The sequence below is a fragment of the Neoarius graeffei genome, chromosome 26, assembly GCF_027579695.1.
Source record: "Neoarius graeffei isolate fNeoGra1 chromosome 26, fNeoGra1.pri, whole genome shotgun sequence".
Lineage (NCBI taxonomy): Eukaryota > Metazoa > Chordata > Actinopteri > Siluriformes > Ariidae > Neoarius > Neoarius graeffei.
The window spans coordinates 13,337,164-13,361,770 of record NC_083594.1 but is presented as its reverse complement, the minus strand read 5'-3'; the positions used below and the strand labels follow the sequence as shown (position 1 = coordinate 13,361,770).

The 24,607-nt window shown below is 44.5% G+C and overlaps 1 protein-coding gene across 5 annotated transcripts in view; it reads right to left on the bottom strand.

Moving 5' to 3' along the window:
- The window catches only part of LOC132874309 (E3 ubiquitin-protein ligase RNF123), a 448,585-nt gene that overhangs the window by 303,156 nt on the left and 120,822 nt on the right, over window positions 1-24,607 (bottom strand). For all 5 annotated transcript variants that reach the window (XM_060910383.1, XM_060910388.1, XM_060910384.1 and 2 more), the window contains 8 exons: window positions 24,131-24,276; window positions 11,789-11,872; window positions 11,453-11,560; window positions 7,590-7,767; window positions 7,274-7,348; window positions 3,003-3,090; window positions 2,461-2,548; window positions 1,998-2,082 (listed from right to left, as the gene is read on the bottom strand). In XM_060910383.1, coding sequence (XP_060766366.1) covers window positions 1,998-2,082; window positions 2,461-2,548; window positions 3,003-3,090; window positions 7,274-7,348; window positions 7,590-7,767; window positions 11,453-11,560; window positions 11,789-11,872; window positions 24,131-24,276 — 852 coding nt within the window. The remainder of the gene's footprint in view (window positions 1-1,997; window positions 2,083-2,460; window positions 2,549-3,002; window positions 3,091-7,273; window positions 7,349-7,589; window positions 7,768-11,452; window positions 11,561-11,788; window positions 11,873-24,130; window positions 24,277-24,607) is intronic.

The window sequence follows — 24,607 nt, the reverse complement described above, 5'->3', positions numbered from 1 at the left end:
TGGTTAGCGCTGTCGCCTCACAGCAAGAAGGTCCGGGTTCGAGCCCTGTGGCCGGCGAGGGCCTTTCTGTGTGGAGTTGCATGTTCTCCCCGTGTCCGCGTGGGTTTCCTCCGGGTGCTCCGGTTTCCCCCACAGTCCAAAGACATGCAGGTTAGGTTAACTGGTGACTCTAAATTGAGCGTAGGTGTGAATGTGAGTGTGAATGGTTGTCTGTGTCTATGTGTCAGCCCTGTGATGACCTGGCGACTTGTCCAGGGTGTACCCCGCCTTTCACCCGTAGTCAGCTGGGATAGGCTCCAGCTTGCCTGCGACCCTGTAGAACAGGATAAAGCGGCTAAAGATAATGAGATGAGATGAAAAGTAGTAGGCGGCTAATGCTAATGTGCTAATGCTAAGAACCATTTTCCTGTAAAATACTTGCAAAACCTGTATGAAAGGTTTGTGCGTGTGCTTGGTTTTCTCAGTTCCCCTCTGTAGTACGCTGCCTGGCTCTGCAACATAACTACATACACTACGGTGTGGTCACGTGGTCCAGCTCAGCCAATCCGAGCACGAGAATCTAACCAACAAATATAGTGTTGCTTCCGGTCATGACCCGAATTGAAGACAATTTCGTGCTGGAATAACTGGATTTGCAGCAAATTATGAGCAGCGGAGACGATATAAAATCGCTTGAACATTGAAAGGCAAGCTTTGTTGTTGGTGGTGGGTTTTTTTGGGATCGAGTAGCTGGCGCAGACCGTCTGTGTAGGTGGAGAAAACCGCCAGTCGTCGGCGCTTGTGGACATCTCTGATTGCATACAAAATTACTTTCTGTGAAGTTCGGTTTGCCATCTCTTTTTTTTCCCCCTTTTCCCCCCTTTGCTTGAAGGAGCTGCGACACAGATTGATGGGTAATAGGCAGCCAGCATTGAGGATACATTGATGTCGCCTTCAACTGGAGGCTGTCTGAAAGCATCTTAGAAGTCAGGAAATGAGAGTTTTGAGTGGTCCTTGATGCCTTGCTGTCTTTTTAGACATCCTCCTGAGGCTGTATTTTCCCCGTCTCAAAGGCACCCTGAGTGTCTAAAAGCTGCGCTCCGGAATTTCAACTCCGACTCGATTAAACGTGGTTCATAATGAGGTTGAAAAAGTATTTTATCATGCAAGTCAAAATTAACACCAAACTAAATCCCATGCAATTTTACAATCAAGAGTTAAAGCTAGACGGCCTTTCAGATTGTTCAAGTGTAGGCCATAAAAAGAATTTTCCCTGACACCCAATTATTTTTGTTCAGTGGACCGAAAGCTACTGAATTCGAATCACAGACTTCCAATTTTATTAGTTTTTTTTTTTTTTTTTAATAGAACAATTAATGAATTTAGGGCCATGTGGCTCAAAATTCTCCGCTATTATTTCTTGCTTCAATACAAGAGACTACGTCATGCATCACGTGGTGGGCTTTCCCCGTTCGCTCAAGGCATTGTGGGAGACAAATTTGAAACGGGAAAGGAAAATGGAAGACGACGCGAATGAAACGTGAAAGACCGACTACAGGACGCAATATAGCCAAAAGTATATGTACACCTGACTATCACGCTCGTACCTTAACCGTCTACAAACTGATGCTCCAAATGTATAAAACGCATTTCGAAGTTGTAGCGTTGCAGTTTGCCTTCACTGGAATTAAGAGGCCTAAATGTGTTCCAGCATGACAATGCACCTGTGCACAAAGTGTGCTCCAGGAAGACATGGTTCACCAAGGTTGAGTGGAACAACGTAAATGCCCTGCACAGACCCCTGAACACTTTTGCGATGAACTGGACCAGACTTCATCCCAGACCTTCTCACTTGACCTCATTAACGCTCAACAAGCACAGCAAGTATGGATACGATTGGTCAGGTGTCTAAAAACTTTTGGCCATACAGTCTACATGTGACAGACACGAATAGAAGATAAAACGATATCCAGGTCTCCCAGTTGGAAAAAGAAAACAGATTTCCAGCATGGACTCACTCTGCAGGCTGGGCAGGTTGGCATCCTCGGGTTTGCTTTTGAGCAGGTGCGGCAGCCGGGTGTACCTGTAGCCGAACCCGCAGCCCTGTAAATGAACGGAGTGTCGTTAAAGTGATTATGAAAAACCAGACGGAGCTGCGTTAGGCTGAACCTTTAAAACAATAAGCAGACAATGCGGACATATAACAGATGGAATGGAAGGAGAGATGAGGACGAGGGATCAGGAAAAGAAAGAGAATGGATGAGGAAGAAGGGGATGAGAAAGGAGGAATGTGTTATAATGGAGGAGGAAGGGATGTGGAAAGAGAAAGGGATGAGGAGGAATGAGGTTTGAGAAAATCAACCGAGAAGGGATTCGATGTACGAGATGAGAGATGTATCAGGACCTAGGAGACAGGAAAAAAAAGTAATGGGGAAGGAGAGAAGAAAGAGAAAAGAAAGGATAATGAGAAAGGGATCTCACCCTCCACAAACGGACGAGGATCCAGTTAGTCTGAGCCCACGGCCGCTGTTCGTACGGCGCCAACAGGTTCCTCATCATAGCCACCCGCCTAAACAAAGGTCAAAAGGTCGTATGTGAGCTCACGTAAATACAAACGAACCATTTAACACGGATGACGACTTCTTGTTGCCGAGGACGTTTTGCGTGACATCAAAAAGACGTATTACCCATAATTCTGTGAACCATCAAAGCCCGTTTCAAACCTTTACCATACAGGTGCCTTTATAGCTATCAGAACGATGCCTTTAGAAGAAAACCGACCAAGACATCAAGGCATTATAGCCTTCTGATTCGGACACGACGAGAACCTCTGCATCCAAGACATTTCCCTAAATGCCAAACTCACTTCTCGCACTGCGTTTATGTGAAATCCTGAGCAGGACAATGTAGTGAGCAGCGAGCACCATGTTGGTGAAGCTCTGCTTTAATAGAGCTGAAGCACCGTGTGTGTGTGCGCCCGCGCCCCTGAGGGGATTATGGGTAACGTAATGTAATGTACTCACTGCTCCTCAGGGATCCTCTCCACAGCTCGGAGTGAATGCGGGTAGCACACGTAGCTCGCCAGGGCCTGCATCAGTGAGTCTTTAATGTCTGAAGAGGAACAGAAAGGCCACCGGATTAAAATAGAGGCATTTTACGTTTACTGCTGTAATTAAACGCTCAGGGGTTTGAACAGAAGTTGGAAATTAGGACAACCTTCAAAGGCCACCGCTGCAAGTTGAAATAACGCTCGGAAGAATTGTAACCTGGACCGAGTGTGTCTAGCTAGAAAGTACCGCCACGCTCAAGTCAACAACAGGCTCGAGGCACAATCAATCACATGTAATCCTATTATAAAAGGATTAACATAGACTGATTAACGTATGAGCATGTTGCACTAGTTCGGGTATAAGAAAGGACTTTATTGAGAACACAAAAGCTTCAGGAAGAACAGGAAATTAAATCAATAACGGGCATGTCCTAAGTCTGCATTACATCCAGAGAGCCAAGTATAAAAGCTCTGCAGTATCTGATTTCATATCTATTAACGTTTATATCTGATCACGCCCAGCCGCATCGCGCTAAATAGCTTCAGAGGTCAGTTTTCTCCCCCACGCTGGTAGCAGCCGATGCTTGCTGATGACACGTGAAAACGAGAAAACAGCAATACCGCAATAACGTTATTGTTTGTGAAGTGGACAAGCTGCCAGGTGAAGTAGCTAAACTTTACTTACACTGAAATAAATCAAAGAATTCAATAAGTAACTAAACACCAGGGGTGGATATTAACGAAGTGCATTTACTTAGCCTGGGCCCGCCCAGCCTAAGCGTGATGCAACACGAGGGCCTGTTCCGAGCTTAGTCTGGCCAGGCAGGCTATCTACAGCTCTTCCAAGCTCCCGAAAAATCGGGAACCAATCAACTTTGAGCATCTCCAACGGCCCTGGGTAGAGGCGTGTTCAAGGCACTGACGTAGTAGAACTGCGACCGGAAGCCATAGATTGTTTACAGAATCTATGCCGGAAGCGCTTCATTCACTAGAAACATTACGAACATGGAGCAAGTTCTCGTTGAAAACGGAGCAAAGAGCAGCCCTGGAGGTATTTATTGAAAGGAAGGCCGTTTTCGCCTTGCTCCCGACCGGCTTCGGTAAGAGTTTAATCTACCAGTTAGCCCCGTCGCGTCGCATACGTCAGAGGAAAGAGTGATGTGATTGGTTTAAGCTTCATCACAGCCTTTTCTGGCTTCGACCAGTAGCAAACTGAGGCATTTCAGGGAGGCGGGTCAACCACGGGCTCTGGGAAACGGTTTGGCTTAATAGCTTGGCCAGACCAATAGCTCGTAGAGCTTTGAAGTCGCGTTAGCCAGGCTAACATTTACTGTACTTAAGTACACTTTTTTGAGTATCTGTACTTTACTTGAGTATTTTTTTGGGGGGGGGCAACTTATGACTTTAACTTCACTACATTTGAAAGGCAAATATCGTACTTTTCACTTCACTACATTTCTATCAAGGTCCTCGTTACTATGAAGCAGCTTTGAAAGTCGATGCTTTTTCTTTTTTCTAAAACGTGATTGGCTTTTTCGCAGGTGACACTGAGACAGACTATCAGTAATCACTCGGGTCACGTCACATCCATAGACTGGATAAAATCAACTTTAGTTATTTCTCAACGACATTATTTAACACGATCAGTTGATGGCCGAATGGAAGGAGGCGGTTCTTCTGGAGAACGCACACACTCATGGCCCATGAACCCATGTTTCAGTTTTCTGAAAGGATTAACGATTCGTTTCGTTTTAAATGTTTGCCGAAAACAAACCACATCACGGCCTACAAAAACTCGACGTCCGACCTGCGGAGGCATATCGAAGTATATAAACGTTTTATTCCAAGAGAAAGCTTGCAACGAAGTTGTCTGTGCTTTTAGAGCTAGTGGTAACGTCGCAATAGCTATGCAGTCTGGTTAGTCAAATGACTTTCGATGGATTTGCCCGCCAAGTTGTCGTAGCCTTGTCCACGGCTAATGTTAACACATACCGTAGCTAGTTAATTTGGACACCGTTAGTTAGCATGTAAAAACGGAGTTACGCTAACATGAATAACGTTAACTTATCTGAAGTGCTTTCAGAAATATGCTTTAGCATAATCTTGCCAAATAAACAGAATGTATACATCTTTCTTTTCTAGTAGCGTTAGCTACCCAATAGATTTCGAGTTTGAAAAGAGTTTGCTAGCATGTCAGGTGGAGCTTCACTGACTAGCTAGCTTAACGTTAAACCACCATGATGGCACGGCATGCGTTCATTTTCTGAATTAACATTTCTGTCTTTGGTAACGGCGTTAGGTTTTGTAAGTGTTGTAGCAATAATACAATGATGGATGCGTTGACAGAAAATGTACTTTTAATACTTAAGTATTTTTAAAAGCAAGTACTTCAGTACTTTAACTTGAGTAAAAATTTGACTGGACAACTTTCACTTGTATCAGAGTAACATTTGACCAGTGGGATCTGTGTTTTGACTTAAGTAATGAAGTTGGGTACTTTGTCCACCTCTGCTAAACACACTCTATGGCTAAAAGTATGTGGACACCTGACCATCATACCCATATGTCACTACACAATTGTATAGAATGTCTTTGTATGCCATAAGAGTACAATTTCCCTTCACTGGAACCAAGAGGGCCAAATCTGTTCCTGTACACAAAGCGAGATCCATGGTTTGACATGATTGGTGTGGAAGAACTCGAGTGTCCTGCGTAGAGTCCTGACCTCAACGCCAAAGAAACGCCTTTGAAATGAACTGGAACACAGCCTGAAGCCCAGGCTTCCTCACCCAAAGAGTCTGACTGAACGGGCAAATCCTCACAGCCACGATGAGCAAGTGTTCATATACTTTTGGCCATATAGCGTAAGAAGTAAGAAAGAAAGAAAAAAAAAGTCAATAAACAAAGGAATAAGTCATTTAGGCTTGTGTGCTTAGGGTCGTTGTCTTGCTCCACGACCCACCTTCTCTTGAGATTCAGTTCATGGACAGATGTCCTGACATTTTCCTTTAGAATTCACTGGTATAATTCAGAATTCATTGTTCCATCAAATGATGGCAAGCCGTCCTGGCCCAGATGCAGCAAAACAGGCCCAAACCATGACACCACCACCACCATGTTTCACAGATGGGATAAGGTTCTTATGCTGGAATGCATTGTTTTCCTTTCTCCAAACGTAACGCTTCTCATTTAATGACCCTGATTATGCAGAATGGCTCTGGTGGATAAGGCGCCATACCATAAATCCAGGGACCCGAGTTCGATTCCAGCCCGAGGTCATTTCCCCATCCCTCCCCGTCTCTCTCTCCCACTCATTTTCCTGTCTCTACACTGTCCTATCCAATAAAGGTGCAAAAAGCCCAAAAAATATCTTTAAAAAAAATACTGCACCTTTAATGCAATATTAAAACTATGTCGTTTGGTGTAATCTCTTTCAAACTTTGAACAGATTTTAAGCCTGAATTTATGTCTCCAATTTTCATTTGTACTCGGATACAAGTGAATTCATTCGGAGCTGATGTGACGGTCTACAAAAGTGCAAATGGCCTTCACAGAAATACAGAAAAACCATGCAAATAGTTTCACGTTGCCCGGAAGGAGAACGTTATATGAAGAAGAATTCATCTGTGTGACAAATAGGCCACAAAAAGCACAGACTATATTAGATTTTTTTTCCCCATTAAAATAGCTGCTTAACAGATTACACGAACATTTTTGGCTCAGGTTCTTTTTGTATCCTTCGCTGAAGGTAATGAAAATAGATAGGACATTAGGAGGGATAGATCGGGGCAATGAGAGGAAAAGGAAGGAGGGAGGGAGAGGAGAGAGAGAGAGAAAACACGAGAGCAAGCGAGGGATGAAGGGAGAAAACAAGGTGAATGTCATGAGAGCATGATGAGAGATGATGGGAGAAGAATGAGACAAAAAAAGAGAAAGAGAAAGATCTTGGACATTAACTTAAGTATGAAAGGAAGCTTCGGGGGGGAACGCAAGCCAGGACTCTAATTCAATATTTGCCACATAAATCATAACAGCTCTGCTTTTATTACACCCGACTCTGGCTATGATGATGTAATGAACCTAGTCCTACCTGAGGTTAGGAAATATGCAGGGCTTTCACAACGGAACATACACACACACACACCCCACACACACCTACTTGTAGGTAAGAGCAGCTCCGTTTTAAAAAATTTTTTCCCTGAGCATAACACTGAGCCAATGTCAACTGCAGTGCCATGGCGTTACCTGTGCCCACGATGCGCGGGTCTGCAAAGTGCTTAGCGAGGATAGCAGCAAGCTGAGTGAGCGTGTCCTCATAACCTGTTCAAAAAACACACACTTGGTAAATAAAGCTGTAGTCAAAATAACTCCGCAAACAGAAACATACTGCAGCAATGGCCTCAGGACGCCATTTTAGAAGCTGTTCCATAATAATACACAATCATTATGCACATTAGATCAGGCTAAATGATCATTTACTGTCTAGCAAGTTTCAGGGAATTTGCATCTTTATCCGGCGCCATTGCGCAAGCCCTCACTGAGCTGTTCAGTGCGTTTCTACCTGGGAGCTCCTCCATGCTGTTGGAAGGGCTGAAGTAGTTCTTAAGGGCACTGTAGCTATTCATGGCCACATTGAGGTAGAACTCAGGGGTGAAGGCGAACAAGGAGCCCGTGTTGTCGGCGTGCTCGATGGTGCGGATACACACACGCAGGAGCCAGTAAACATCCAACATCTTCTCCTACAACACACAGGTTTTAGGAAAGATCATGATCTTTCAAGAAGTTCCGCTGCATTTACAACACCGTCGTTCAAATTGGATCAAATCCCAAATGGCTTCCAATTTACTACCAGTCAAAAGTTTGGACACTCCTACTCTACTCATTCATAGGTTTTTCTGTATTTTGACTTTTCTACATTGTTGAACAAAACTGAACAGATCAAAACTATCAAATAACACTTGGAACACATCTGGAATTATGTGATAAGCAAAACAAAACAGGTTTCATATTTTAGAGTCTTCAAAGTAGCCACCGTTTATCTTGACGCTTTGCACACTATTGGCATCATCTTCACCAGCTTCATGAGGTAGCCACCTGGAATGGCTTCGTAGAATTTCTTGCCCCTTTAATGCGTTTGAGATCAAACGGTAAATAGTAAGGATGCAGTAATCCAGATTACGCCAAGAACCGCCCAACTAAGTAAAGAGAAACGACATCCATCATTACTTTAAGGCATTAATTGTCTTAATAAAGAAAAAACACTGAATCAGAACCTGCGTCCAAACTTTTGACTAGTACTGCATGTTTACTACATACGGTATAATATTATAAAAATGGCATTAGGATGGCTGTTGAGATCCAGTTACTTCTGGTTCTTGTTAGGAATTGTTAACTATTAAATTTGCTAATACGTTAAATATGCTAACTAATAAATGTAAAAGCATGCCATATTTTTTCCCCTTTGCCGAGGTTCATTTGGCCAAAAGGTTTTTCAGTAGCTTTTGTTTACTTGAACGTGGGGTCTTAGACACAGGGATGTGATTTGGGGCTGGTGAAATTATCTGAAAATTTTAGCCGGGGGTCTGGGGGCCGCAGGCCCCCAGCTGGTCCAGGGCAGCGCCCTGGTGGGGGGACAAGGGGGGCGAAGCCCCCCGAAGCTCCTGGGTTCTGGGGTTTTCTGACTTAAAAATTGTACTAAAATGGAAAGCAAACACACAAGAAAAAACTTGTCATGATTAACAAATTCAAGCCAATTTAATGGTCAACATGCAACTCTGAGCCCCTATAGTAAATTCAATGACTCTTAACTGACAAAAAGCCAAAACATGAAACCTAAAAATGTCATTCTAAATTAAATAATCTGCATTAGAATAAATAGAAAATTGTATAAGGAAAAACAAAATTTATACTTTCAATTACTGTAGAAGTTGAACATACCTAAATGTGCCTTTTCAAACAAACATGATGCAACATAAGAATTCATCCACCATTATTTATTAAACTCTATTGCTCCTGGGAGTCTCCCAGTTTGCTTCTTATGTATGGCAACTTCTAATATTTGATTAAGTTACTCCACACCCCGTTTAGACAGGGTAACAGGATTGACACAAAAAAATTAGTCATGCATAGACTACTTACCAAAACTGAAATTTTTAAGTAAATATTCTCAGATTCAGTTCATTCTGCCATCCATATAAAAGGTGAGAATATGTAGATCCTTGGCAACAAATAATTTCAATAATAGCTTTTGGGAGCATTTATTTTTGTTATGTGATTAATCACGGTAACAGAACTGACACAAACCTCTGGGACAGGTACAAAAATTAACAAAACATCGAAAAAATATCTTTTCTTAATGGCATTTTCAATTTGTGACGACATATGTTTCCACAGTCTTGTCGTTGAACATGAAAAAGTTTCAATTCCACCTTTGTCTAACATTAAGAATCATGTCTGAAAAAAAGTCTCTTTTCAGTGGAACAGCCATTTTTGCTCATTTTCGACCCTAAAATTTGCTACAAAATACACATTTATGAACCAAAGTAGTCAAATTTTGAAATGCAAGGTAGAACTGATAATGTTTTATCATATGAGACCATAAAAAGGTTTTAGAAATCTCAAAATGTAAACAAAACACGTCCAGACAAAAAAAAAAACACGTTTTCTGTGAAATTGACTCATATACAGAACTGTACAGTGTTCACTCACTTGAGGATTTTCATATGCAAGAATAAAAATCACTTTTTCACTAAACATTCACAAAAAATGTGTTTGCAATTAATTGGGATCCACTGTTTTTATCATTTCAGCCGCGCATCAGACCCTCGGCCAATTGAAAATGTCTTTCATGCACTTTTCTCCCTCGTGAGAATTTTGAAAAGTTGGCAAGTATGTATTATTTGCACTAACATTTTAATATTGAATAAACAAATCAAAATTGTGTATAATTACCTTACATCCACGCTGTGGGAAAAGTTTTGAGCGAAAATTAAAACTAACTTCGAGTGAAAAAGGTGAAATAATCTGTGATGAAGTTGGCAGAGACTCTGAGGTAAAGTGAGAGGAGGCGGGAGGGGTCAAGCATCACTGCCGCCTCACAGACTCACTTTCCCGGGTTAAACTCCCACCGCTCCCCCTCGCTCCAGCTTTTGTTTTGTTTTCACTGAGTAACCATTTTGATTTGTAAACTAGAGCCGCGATTTAAACTGCTGTTTCTTCGGACGTCACTAAAACAAACAAATAAAAACCGCCCCTTCTTTTCTCCTCAGAAGGTTTAGCCTCCGATGCTAACCTTTTCACCACAGCTTTCATAGCGTGCGCATGCGCATCCAGGAAGCAACAGATGGCGCGAGGCCCCGTTGCCACGGCAACCTTCGTCACTCCGCAAAAACATACCCAACTGTCGCACGTGCAGTGACACCATCACCACTCACAGGTTTATTATGGGGAAAGAAATGAGCTGGGTTGTTTTTTCTTCTTCCCCATGTTTATTTACTTTAAAAAAACACACACACACACACACACCAAACTGACGATCAGGTGCATCTTTACGCTCGATCACGGAGGCTGCCATCTTTCAACTCTTTGTTTGAAATGAGCTGACGTACAGCTATCTAACAAGCGCGTTCATTGGTTGTTACAGAGCGATGGGCCAATCACGTACCTCATTTCATCTCAATGACGGAATTACTGAAAGTCGGAACGAATAGGATATGAATGCGGATTTTTGAGCGAAAAATCTGAAAAAAAATTTTTTTTAAATTTTGAGGTGAAAAAAGCGGAATTCCGCGAATTCGCGGAAAAATCACATCCCTGTAGACATTTTAATTTGGATTTTATTTGCCGCAAGTATTCAGAACATTTTAAAAAGTGCTAGAAAAGCGTAGTTTGTTCAGCCCTGATACAGACATAGTACATTAATGTCTCACAATACATAAAGTATCATTTTATAAACACAAGCTGAATCAAAACCAGATAACAACGTGCCCGAATTCCCATCTTTAGTTTTTTCATGATGCTCAAAGTGTTCAGAAGTGTGTAAATAGATCCCTGCTTATTTTCTTACACACTACCGAAAAACGTCTGTTCTGATGCATTGCCGTTTACTGAACACGCCCTGACTGCCAACCTCCTGAAGTTTATGCAGTATAGCCACTGACCAATACTGTTTATTTCTCAGCTGCAGTTGAAACGTCTGCCTTTCTTTATGGGCCAGATTCAAGTTCCTACCTCAGCAAATAAAGCTTAAGAGAAGATCAATGAAATTAACCTACAGGGTCAGAAAGAAGAGTCAGAGCCTGATCTCCTGATGGAGCAAAAGAATCATTCACTGTAAAAACGTGTCCTTGTAAGTAGATTTAGGAACGAGAGAATGCACTGTCTCTCTCTCTCTCTCTCTCTCTCTCGGTGTGTATGGCGTTTTACCTTGGAGTAAATGGTGCCGTTGATCCAGGCCAACCTGCGGCTCAGGTGGTTCAGCTTCTCAGCAAACACCTTCTGGCTCTTTTGCAGCTCCTCCAGAATGTCTGCTCTCTGCACACAGCATGAATGTTCTTGAGTGTGTCGTTTTAAACCATTAACATATGTGTAGCTGCCTGGGAAAACTCTTCACATGGTGAAAGTATATTAGTTCTAAAAACTACAAACTTTCCTGCACTGAAATGTGCTGCTCTTCCATGTCAAATCTATGACAAGGAATTCTGTCCAACTGTGTATTGGACAACCAGCTTGGTGAATTACAGCTCACTGTAAATGTCTTACTCTTCCTGGACATCGGGCGATCTTCTCTTCCGTGTCTTTCAGAGCGACAGCATACTCATGAACGTCATCCGACACGACCACCATCTGTGGGAGACATACGCAAACGCGGTCATCATACCCGGCTCTGGACGTTCCTTAAATTCCTTTGATGCAAAGTCATCAAGCAAGCTATGAAGAGAACTCTGGAACATAAAAACAGGCACCAGTTCTCCAGATGAAGTACCGGTAATGTGGCAGAATGAAAAAGGTCAAGGGTGGGGGTGTCGTGGCTCAGGTGGATAAGGCGCCATACCATAAATCCGGGGACCCGGGTTCGATTCCGACCCGAGGTCATTTCCCGATCCCTCCCCATCTCTCTCTCCCACTCATTTCCTGTCTCTACACTGTCCTATCCAATAAAGGTGAAAAAAGCCCAAAAAAAATCTAAAAAAAAAAAAAGGTCAAGGGTTCACAGAAAGCAGATGGAAAGCAAAACCAATACTGAATCCAGCAGATAGTTACTGTGTGGTCAGAAAATGACATTGTAATAAAAAAAAAAAAAAGAGATGCAGACAATCTAGCTAAAATGCCTGGGGGAAATAAAATGCAAATGCTACTGATTTAAACTCTGAAAAATATGCTGCTGATTAGAACGGCGTTGGAAATCAGGACCGAATCTAATCTCGTCTGAATCAAGTGCTCCTTCATAATGCTGCTTGATGAAATCCTGGTGCTGATTTCTGAAGATACTGCATATGTATGAAACATTGGCTTAGATATCCCATAATCCTGTACATCAACAGCGTCTTGAATAACGACAGTATTCCTGCTGCAACGACTCGGCACTTCAGCACCATGGACAGCCCAAACCCATAATCAAAAAGCATAAATTCCTGCCAAAACTAAGCGCTCATCTTTTACTGCTCCAGATTCAATTAAAACATTATCCAACTGGAAGGGCACTTCGAGAGCGCAGATCTCTGCCAAGGACAATAGTCGACTCTTCTATGATATGCAAATCTGCAACCGTACCGGCCACTTTTTTTTAGGAACACCCATCCATCTGCTGTTTGATGCAGCTCTCTAATCAACCGATCCCTTGACAGCAGCACAATGCATACAATCATACAGGTACATATCAAGAGCTTTAGTTAATGTTCACTTCAAACATCAGAATTGCAAATATTCCATCCATCCATCCATCAATCCATTATCCGTAACCGCTTATCCTGTACAGGGTCGCAGGCAAGCTGGAGCCTATCCCAACTGACTATGGGCGAGAGGCGGGGTACACCTTGGACAAGTCGGCAGGTCATCACAGGGCTGACACATAGAGACAAACAACCATTCATACTCACAAATCACACCTACGGTCAATTTAGAGCCACCAATTAGCCTAACCTGCATGTCTTTGGACTGTGAGTCCAGACAAGAGGAGAACCTGCAAACTCCACACAAAAAGGCCCCCGTCAGCCACTGGGCTCGAACCCAGAACCTTCTTGCTGTGAGGTGACAGTGCTAACAACTACACCACTGTGCTGCCTGTGGGAAAATCTGTGATCTCAAAAGTGTGACTTCCACTGTGGCACTGTGGGTGTTGGTTTGAGCCAGATGGACTGCTTTGAGTATTTCAGAAACTGATGATCTCCTGGGGTTTTCACACACAACAGTCTCTAGAGTTTACACAGAATGGTGCGGAAAACAAAACAAAAAACACCGAGTGAGTGACAGTTCTGTGGATGGAAACGTCTTGTTGATAAGAGAGGGTCAGAGGAACATGGCTAGATTGGTTCAAGCTGCCAGGAAGGACATAGCAACTCATATAAATTGCTCTTTACAACCGTGGTGAGCAGAAAAGCATCTCCGCATGCAACAGCAGAAGACCACATTGGGTTCCACTCCTGCCAGCCAAGAACAGGAATCTTAGAATCAAGAACAAGTTCCTATTAAAAAGTGGCCAGTGAGTGTACATGTCTGGATAAATTTCCAAAATTATTAGAATTATGTGCCGGTATGTGTATCCCCAATCTCTTGCAGTTATCAAAGGACTAGCGAGAGGCCGAGGGCTACGGAAATGGAGATGGGCACCGCCCGATGCGCCTTAAGGGCCTGGTTAGTACTGGGATGGGAGACTGCCTGCAAAGACCAGGGCATAGCACAGAAAAGACCTATGTGTATCCCTGAGGATGACTGGTACTCCTGAATGTGAATTGTAATACGAAGTCATCATATTTCTACATTGGCTATATGTTTTCTCATTACTGAACTTTAAACACGCAGACTTCCACCAAAGGGAAATATTATCTCACAATGTTGGTGAACGTGAAACTAATTTGCTTGAGCCACCCCATGACTCAGATCCACTCTGTAATTTAACAGTGTCTTCCTTGACCCGTGCTACACCCTTCCACCAAGTTTCATGGAAATCAGATCAGTAGGTTTTGAGTAATCCTGTTCAGAGTCAAAAAGACAAACAAACCGCAAAAACATATCCTTACTGGAGGCAATTAGCTCATTTTAGATACACTTACCATTATTTCAGCTGATTATGTTTGGAGATTTGTGTCTTTACTGTGCTGACCTCAGCCAGCATTTAGCCCAGTAAACGCACTGAAAAACTTAATGAAGCTTAACAATTAACTCAATTCAAGAAATCTGAATGAGGAGGCCTGGGGTACAGTCGAGGTTCCAATTCATCCCAAAGGTGTTCACAGTAGGGTTGGGGTCAAGGCTCTGTACAGGACACTCAAGCTCTTCCGCTCCAAACTTGGCAGACCTAGCCTGGCAAGCCAGACTAAATGTGAATATTTAGTCTGGTCTCGGTCGTAGACATTTCCGAAGGGTGTGGGTAGGAACAACCCGTTGTCTTTCAAACTGTCTCTGTGCGTATAGGCCAACGCTCTGACCAATCAGCGCAACAGTGACTGTGACGTAGTCAGAGCGACAGAAAGCAGTGGGGGAGTAGCCTGGCAAGCCAGACTAAATGTGACAGCGAAAACGTCTTTCTTGAAAAGGAATGAGCGGAGAGCCTCTTCCTGCTCATGTTTCAACGAAAACTCCAAGTCTAATTCTTCTAAAACTGATTCCAAAGCGGAGTCAAACGCGCGCTGTTCACTAGCCGTAGCCATCTTTCCTGTTGTGCTTTCTCCAGCGTCGCGCAGCTTTGTCGTCACTCCTGCAAAAGCCCGCCCATAGAATCCAAACATAAACCTTGCATTGTGATTGGCGGGCACGATTTGATGCCCGGGGTGTGTTGTTGATATGGTCCGAGGCTAGACCCACTCGTAGGCAAAAATATTTTTGGCCGCTAGGCGGGTGGGTCTAGTTTACTAGGCTATGGCAGACCATCTTTTAATAGAGCTTGCTTTGTGCACAGGGGCATTAGTTCCAGTGAAGGGAAGAAGTAATGCTACAACATGCAAAAACATTCTACACAATTCTATGCTTAGAATAGTTTTAGGAAGACCATGGTATGGGGGTAAAGATCAGGTGTCCACAAACCTTTAGCCATATAATGTATTTATTATATTATATTAATATTATTAGAATATCTACATTCACTGGGTACAAGCAATCGCGTGCTCTGATTGGCTACTCGACTACTAGGATATCAGCTCATATACCGTGAGTAGAGAAAAACAAAATGGCGGCGCGTTTTGCTGAACCAACCGAGTACGAAATAAAAACTCTACTTGAAAACAAAACCCCAAAAAATACAAAGGCAACAAAATATGGAATAAAAGTATTTGATGGTAAGAACTTTTTTTTTTTTCAAGAATTATTATTATTATAGCATTTTCCACAAATTGCTACTGTCATGTCCGCCAAGTGGAAATGATTTTGTCGACCGTTTTTTATTTATCGAATTTGCAAAAAAATAAAAATGCCGTTTCTCAAAATCCAGTGAATATGAATAGAATAAAACAGTTATTCCACTCAATCTCGTCGTACATGGCTTATAGCTGACTTGGTGCTACGTGCCTCATCGGCTATCAGCTCATGTATGACTCGATTTCATGGAATAACTGTTAACTGTTATATAAGGAAGCATAATTTTTTTAAAACTTATATTATAATTATTATTCTATCCATATTTCACTGGATATGAGCAATCGTGCGCTCTGTCTGGCTACTCGGCTACTAGGATATCAGCTCATATACCGTGAGTAGAGAAAAACAAAATGGCGGCGCGTTTTGCTGAACCAACCGAGTACGAAGTAAAAACTACTCGAAAACAAAATCCCCAAAAATACAAAAAAAAAAAAGCAACAAAATATGGAATGAAAGTATTTGATAAGAACATATCTTTTGTTAATTTTTCAAGAATTATCATCGCATTTTTCACAAATCGCTACTGTCACTTCGCCGGTTTGTTTACATTCTAATCGGAAATGATTTTGTCGGATATTTTGCATAAAAAGATTTTTATTGATCGAATTTGCAAAAAATAAAAAATGCTCCGTTTCTCAAAATCCAGTGAATGTGGATAGAATAAAACAGTTATTCCACTCAATCTCGTCGTACATGGCTTATAGCTGACTTGGTGCTACGTGCCTCATCGGCGATCAGCTCATGTACGACTGCCAGCATTATAAACGCCAGAAGAGCCCGGGTGATTTCTGTAGTACGCTGTGACACTGGCGTAGTTAAGTGATTCAGTAATGTCAGGAAACGTCTTCGCAAGTAATATACATATATACACAGTATGGCGCGACCGCGTCTGCAGGCAGTGACTAGACCTTGCTTGGAGCCGGTCTAGAATGGAGAAGTAAGGCGACTCCTTCGCCCACTAGCCTGGGTGTTCACCTCAAGCAAGTGACCGCGCACCCCTGCCTCCCTCGGCCAGGGATACAGCCTCAGCGGATCGGTTTCGTCAATTCGACGGCTTTTTCGGCATCTGGCAGTTCTGCTTTGCCAACTCGGCAACAGTTCTGGCAAAAAAAAAAAAAAAAGCAACGGGTTTTCTTCCTGCCTCCGTGTTAGCATCGCTGTCCCGTCGAAATACAGGGATTACCCGCTGAGGGACACTATTTTGTGCCACTTATGGCCCTTTTCCACTACCCTTTTTCAGCTCACTTCAGCTCGCTTCAGCTCACTTCAGCCCGACACGGCTCGCGTTTCGACTACCAAAAACCAGCACGACTCAGCTCGCTTCAGCCCTGCTTAGCCCCTAAAACTCGCACCGTTTTGGAGTGGGGCTGAAGCGAGCCAAGCCGTGCCGAGTGAGGCTAGGGGCGTGAGGAGACACTCCCCTGTGCACTGATTGGTGAGGAGGAGTGTCCTCACATGCCCACACACGCCCCGCGAGCGCGCTGGGATCTGTAAACACCGCAAACCCGGAAGGAGAATAATTACGAATTACGAGAATTTCTGAAGCCTTATGCGCCTCGCCTCATCTATACGCTCTTGCCAGTATCTGTCCGCGTTGTCGGTGACAACAAGCCACAGCACCAAGACCAGCCACACTAACGACTCCATGTCCTCCATGTTTATTGTTTACTATTCGGGTCGTGAGACTACCGCTTAAAAGATCACTGATGTCACTGTTTGTGCTGCTTAACGACATCACCTGACGTCCACCCACTTTTGCTAACTCCACCCAATGTGTCCACCCACTTCCAGCCAGCACGGTTCAGCGCGGTTGTAGTCGAAATGCAACTCCAACAGCCCTGCTCAGCCCGACTCAGCACGGCACGGCTCAGCCCGACTCAGCCGCGTTTGTAGTGGAAAAGCGGCATTAGTGTCATCATTTTCAGGCACAGCCTTACAATGGCGTGGCGGATGTACGGTACAGAACAGCTGTTTGTAACAAGTTTGATGAAAACAGGCACCGTGAGAAGAAAGCTCAAAGGGCCGAGCGTCATGACGGGATCGGATATCAGCAGCGCCATTTGAACTAATGCAGAACTTTGTACTGTACATGAATTGTATCATACCCGTATCGGGTTCAAGGCACTTGATATTTTTTATAATTAACAAATATGACGTGAACGTCTGGACAAGTAGATGACATAATGGTGGCAAACTGCCATATGGAGAACGTTGACAAGACGTGTCGTGTGAATGTCATCTTTCGGATATCCTTCCCTTTTTTTGATTAACTGTTGCATATTGTGCGTTCAGGGGCGGCACGGTGGTGTAGTGGTTAGCGCTGTCGCCTCACAGCAAGAAGGTCCTGGGTTCGAGCCCCGTGGCCGGCGAGGGCCTTTCTGTGTGGAGTTTGCATGTTCTCCCTGTGTCCGCGTGGGTTTCCTCCGGGTGCTCCGGTTTCCCCCACAGTCCAAAGACATGCAGGTTAGGTTAACTGGTGACTCTAAATTGACCGTAGGTGTGAGTGTGAATGGTTGTCTGTGTCTATGTGTCAGCCCTGTGATGACCTGGCGACTCGTCCAGGGTGTACCCCGCCTTTCGCCCATAGTCAGCTGGGATAGGCTCCGGCTTGCCTGCGACCCTGTAGAACAGGATAAGGCGGCTAGAGATAATGAGATGAGATGAGATATTGTGCGTTCACGACTTCCGAGTCACTGCAGTTGGCACAGCTCGGTGAGCTAAAGCTCCATATACAAGCTTCCCGTCAGAAACGGCATCAGTGCTGCAGAGGGAGTTCAATTCATTCAATAAACAAATACATAAAACGAAAGAGAGTTCCAGAACAGTGAACGTAAATCAAGCGTAAATTCATCCATCTGATGCTCAAGTTCAAATTTCCTTTTCTTGCGAAAACATTTCATGCAGCACAAATATGCTGAAGTAAGGTAAAACAATGCTGCACGGTGTCGACAGTGACGAAGCTGTTTTGGTACAGCTCTGCCGAGCAAATCACTTCTCAAGCAGCAAGGATCACATCCACCCTGCTGCAGTACTACCGAGAAAACTATATGAGACCCATCTCAGAGCAGCTCTCAGATCCTAATCTCCTCTCATTCGGGGAAAGGAATTACTCAGCCAGGTGTGTCGTGAGGTTTTCACGCCATTCTTACTGCGAGATTGATTGTTGCGTTGAAGATTCCATTAGAAACACGTCAAGACTGTAAAACACGAGAACGCGTCTACAAAGGAGAGCATGCAGGCTTTCATTTAGTCACAAACCACTTCTTTCGATGTGTCGAGAAGTCATTTGGATTCTTTTCACTGCTCGTTTTTTCATTCATGCTCACTGATAATGAAGAATCTCTAAATGTATCATCATGCTACCGGGACAAGTTTGCCGACCCTTACTCTGAAAAGACGAAACCAGTAAAAAGTTAGGTTTGATCGATGTCCCTTCCTTGTCACATTAATGTATTCCCTCGCCCGGGACGGAGTCCACCAGGAGGCGAAGTATTGTTTTTGGTGGGGTTTGTTTGTTTCTTTGTTAATGATGTTACAGGAAAACGGCTGGACCGATCTTCGTGAAAAACTTTCAGGATGGATGGGCATCGGGTCAAGGTCACCAAAAAGGTCAAAATTGTTTTTTCACGATATCGTCCTTCATATTCATTCAGATGTGTTCTGATTGGCTGAGAGCAGCATGGTGTGCGAATGAGAATCAGAACTATGTTTATTGGCCAAGTAAGTTCACACACACGGTCAAAATCAAGGTCACCAAAAAGGTCAAAATCGTTTTTTCACGATATCTTCCTTCATATCCTTCCTTCAGGTTGGACAGGATAAGGAACGAGCACATCAGAGGGACAGCACATGTGGACAGCTTGGGAATTATAGTCTGGCTAACGCGACTTCAAAGCTCTGCGAGCATTTGGTCTGGCAAAGATATTAAGCCCAGCCGTTTCCCAAAGTGCGTGGTTGACCCGCCTCCCTGAAATGCCTCAGTTTGCTACTGGTCGAAGCCAGAAAAGGCTGTGACGAAGCTTAAACCAATCATCACTCTTTCCTCTGACGTATGTGACGCGACGGGGCTAACTGGTAGATTAAACTCTTACCGAAGCCGGTCGGGAGCAAGGCGAAAACGTCCTTCCTTTCAATAAATACCTCCAGGGCTGCTCTTTGCTCCGTTTTCAATGAGAACTTGCTCCATGTTCGTGATGTTTCTGGTGAATGAAGCGCTTCCGGCATAGATTCTGTAAACAATCTATGGCTCCCGGTCGCAGTTCTACTACGTCAGTGCCTTGAACACGCCTCTACCCAGGGCCGTTGGAGATGCTCAAAGTTGATTGGCTCCCGATTTTTCAGGAGCTTGGAAGAGCTGTAGATAGCTTGCCTTGCCAGACTAAGCTCGCAACAGGCCCTCGTGTTGCGTCACACTTAGGATGGGCGGGCCCAGGCTATGGGAATTAAGCTAAGAGAGATGAGACTGAGATGGTATGGGCACATCCTGAGATGTTGGAAGGAGAATGTTGAGGATGGAGCTGCCAGGCACACAAAAACGAGGAAGGCCAAAGAGGAGATACATGGATGTGGTGAGAGAGGACATGAAAGTGGCAGGTGTGGTAGAGAAGGATGCGGAAGACAGGGAGCAGTGGAGACGAAAGATCCGCTGTGGCGACCCCTAATCTGGAGTAGCCAAAAGAAGATGATCTTCCTTCATATTCATTCAGATGCGTTCTGATTGGCTGAGAGCAGTACGGTGTGAGAATGAGAATCAGAACCATGTTTATTGGCCACGTATGTTCACACACAAGGTCAAAATCAAGGTCAAGGTCACCAAAAAGGTCAAAATCTTTTTTTTTTTTTTGCACGCGATATCTTCCTTCAGATTCATCATAAGCGCGACCGGGCGAGGTTTGTTTTGCTTGGCAACACTTGTTTATCCTGATTTGGGTCACTGTGAAGCCAGAACGGTTCATCTAAAGTAGCCAAATCATTTACTGGGATACGTCTGTGAAGGTTCTCAGTCATCCAGGTCATCGTAAACTGTAGGTGCTAAAGAAGGCAACTGAAACTCCTTCTAGAACTAGTCCGTTACTGTCTCGACGGGGAAATGAACCAAAAACAAAGTCGAAGCTGATTTTACCTGCAATTCTCATCTCATCTCATTATCTCTAGCCGCTTTATCCTGTCCTACAGGGTCGCAGGCAAGCTGGAGCCTATCCCAGCTGACTACGGGCGAAAGGCGGGGTACACCCTGGACAAGTCGCCAGGTCATCACAGGGCTGACACATAGACACAGACAACCATTCACACTCACATTCACACCTACGGTCAATTTAGAGTCACCAGTTAACCTAACCTGCATGTCTTTGGACTGTGGGGGAAACCGGAGTACCCGGAGGAAACCCACGCGGACACAGGGAGAACATGCAAACTCCACACAGAAAGGCCCTCGCCGGCCCCGGGGCTCGAACCCGGACCTTCTTGCTGTGAGGCGACAGCACTAACCACTACACCACCGTGCCGCCCACCTGCAATTCTATTTTGTGTTAATAATAATAATAATAATAATAATAATACTACAGGCGGCACGGTGGTGTAGTGGTTAGCGCTGTCGCCTCACAGCAAGAAGGTCCTGGGTTCGAGCCCCGGGGCCGGCGAGGGCCTTTCTGTGCGGAGTTTGCATGTTCTCCCCGTGTCCGCGTGGGTTTCCTCCGGGTGCTCCGGTTTCCCCCACAGTCCAAAGACATGCAGGTTAGGTTAACTGGTGACTCTAAATTGACCGTAGGTGTGAATGTGAGTGTGAATGGTTGTCTGTGTCTATTGGCCCTTTTCCACTACCCTTTTTCAGCTCACTTTAGCTCGCTTCAGCTCACTTCAGCCCGACACGGCTCGCGTTTCGACTACCAAAAACCAGCACGACTCAGCTCGCTTCAGCCCTGCTTAGCCCCTAAAACTCGCACCGTTTTGGAGTGGGGCTGAAGCGAGCCAAACCGTGCCGACTGAGGTTGGGGGCGTGAGCAGACACTCCCCTGTGCACTGATTGGTGAGGAGGAGTGTCCTCACATGCCCACACACGCCCCGCGAGCGCGCTGGGATCTGTAAACACCGCAAACCCGGAAGAAGAATAATTATGAATTACGAGAATTTCTGAAGCCTTATGCGCCTCGCCTCATCTATACGCTCTTGCCAGTATCTGTCCGCGTTGTCGGTGACAACAAGCCACAGCACCGAGACCAGCAACACTAACGACTCCATGTCCTCCATGTTTATTGTTTACTACCGCTTAAAAGCTCACTGAATCAGTGACATACAGAGCATCGTGGACGAGTTCGCGGAGCGCAAGGCTCGCCGTATGCCCTTCAAATAATGCGCGCAGTAGGCTATTGATGTTTTATTATGAGCCATGTACAGTATGTCGCCTAATGTTTTTTTTTGTTTCTGAGTTACATGTTCGTCTGAAGGACTTAATGTACAAACTAACATAGTTGCACCCCGGAGTGTTGAAATTGGTAAACACAGTGCATTCAGTGAGGTTTGCACCGCCCTCCTTTTATTTCTGACTCTTCCTGTCAGCGTTGCAACCTCTGAGCGCTCATTCGTATGCCCTTCAAATAATGTGCGCAGTATAGGCTATTGATGTTTTATTATGAGCCATGTACAGTATCCTAATGTTTTTTGTTTCTGAGTTACATGTTCGTTTGAAGGACTTGATGTACTAAATAACATAGTTGCACCCGGTAGTGTTGAAATTGGTAAACACCGCAGTTGCGGACATTTTGTAGCCTAAAACGATGTTATGATAAGCTTTAATAAAGGGCCCGGTCATTTGCCCCGCCCCCGGCCCGGCTCTGACTTGTTCCGCCACTGTCACTGATGTCACTGTTTGCGCTGCTTAACGACATCACGTGACGTCCACCCACTTTCGCTAACTCCACCCAATGTGTCCACCCACTTCCAGCCAGCATGGTTCAGCGCGGTTGTAGTCGAAATGCAACTCCAACAGCCCCGCTCAGCTCGACTCAGCTCGACTCGGCACGGCACGGCTCAGCCGCGTTTGTAGTGGAAAAGCGGCATATGTGTCAGCCCTGTGATGACCTGGCAACTTGTCCAGGGTGTACCCCGCCTTTCGCCCGTAGTCAGCTGGGATAGGCTCCAGCTTGCCTGCGACCCTGTAGAAGGATAAAGCGGCTAGAGATAATGAGATGAGATGAGAATAATACTACATTGGTTTTATATAGCGCTTTTCTTAACACTCAAAGACGCTTTACAAAAAAATTACACACACAACACGCACACAGCACACAAACAGAGGGAAAAAAGGGTGGATGATAATGGAAGATGATGTGTCAAGTATTGTAAGTAGCACTGAAGAGATGAGTTTTGACTTGGTTTTTGAAGGACAGCAGTGTATCAGAGTTTCGGATGACTTGTGGGAGAGAGTTCCAGAGAGTTGGGGCAGCAATGGTGAAGGCTCTGTCTCCCATTGTACGATATTTGGTCCTGGTGATGGGGGTAAGAAGGTTTGCGTCAGCAGAGCGTAGTCGGCGAGTAGGAGAGTAGCGTTGGAGGAGATCAGTCAGGTATGGGGGAGCGAGGTTATTAAGAGCTTTGTAAGTGATGAGGAGAATCTTGAAATGTATACGTTGTTTAATGGGAAGCCAGTGAAGTTGACAGAGGATGGGGGGTGATGTGTTCTCTGGAGGGGGATCGAGTGAGCAAAGTTTTCGGGCAGCAGAGTTTTGAGCATATTGCAGCTTTTGGAGAACAGAGGAGGGGAGGCCATACAGGATGCTGTTACAGTCGTCAAGTCTGGAGGTGATGAAGGCGTGGATTAGTGTTTCTGCAGCTGAGGAGGAGAGAACGGGTCGGAGACGTGCTATGTTACGTAGATGGAAAAAAGATGTTTTGGTGACATGGTTAATGTGTGACTTGAAGGAAAGTGCAGGGTCCATGTCGATTCCAAGATTTCTGACCAGGGGGGAGGGAGTAACAGAGTGACCATCGATGCAGAATGAAAAATCTTGGGAGGTGGGGAGGATGGATTTTGGACCAAAGATGATCATTTCAAATTTTATTGTTGTTACTGTAAATTTGAGAAAGTTGTGGCTCATCCAGGTTTTAATATCTGTCAGGCAGTTGGTGAGGTGGTTGTCGCAGTATTCATTGTAGGTTTTTCCTTTCCTTTTCTTTTTGAAAACGGTCATCCATCCATCCACCGTCTGTAACTGCTTATCCTGTTCTACAGGGTCGCAGGCAAGCTGGAGCCTATCCCAGCTGACTATGGGCAAGAAGCGGGGTACACCCTGGACAAGTCGCCAGGTCATCACAGGGCTGATGAAAACTGCCATTTTATATTTTATTTCAGTTAAGAAATGTTTTCACTGCTGGTTTTAGTGAACTATATTAACCTTGTTAATTGCATCTTTATATGCTAATCAAACTGAGTGACCAGCCATACGAACAAGACCACGCTCTAGGCGTCCACGTTCTTCCAAACTGCACCAGTGAAGACATCCTTCGCAAAATAAACTCGAGACTCGGGGATCTCACCTTGCCCAGCTGCTGATGAACACTCAGGTTGTACATCATCACGATCCCATCCAGGATCTCCAGCAGCGACTTCTCCGTGATTGGCTGCTCGGGCTCTTCCAACGGTCGCCCCAGCAACAGCCCATCGTTACCATGGCTTCCCTCAACTAGAAATGGAAGGGTGCAGGTATATAGGAGAGATGATAAAAAAAAAAATGTTAGGAGTTTTTAAAAGAAAAACAGATTCTCTGCTGGCAAGGTTTCAAAAAAACGTGACACTTTTCTTCTCAGGGGAGTGATTTTTTTTTCCCTTTCCGTTCCTAGCCTAGCTAATTGGTTTCCCGCTGACTTCTTTTGTAGGGCATACTGGAGGTGGACAGGGCTTTGTGATGCCCTATAAGGACTAGGGGGTAATGTAAGTATCAGTGACATTAAGCTTTTATTATTATGCTGTGCTATTTGATAAAAATAGACTTCTCTCAAGTGTAAAACGATACA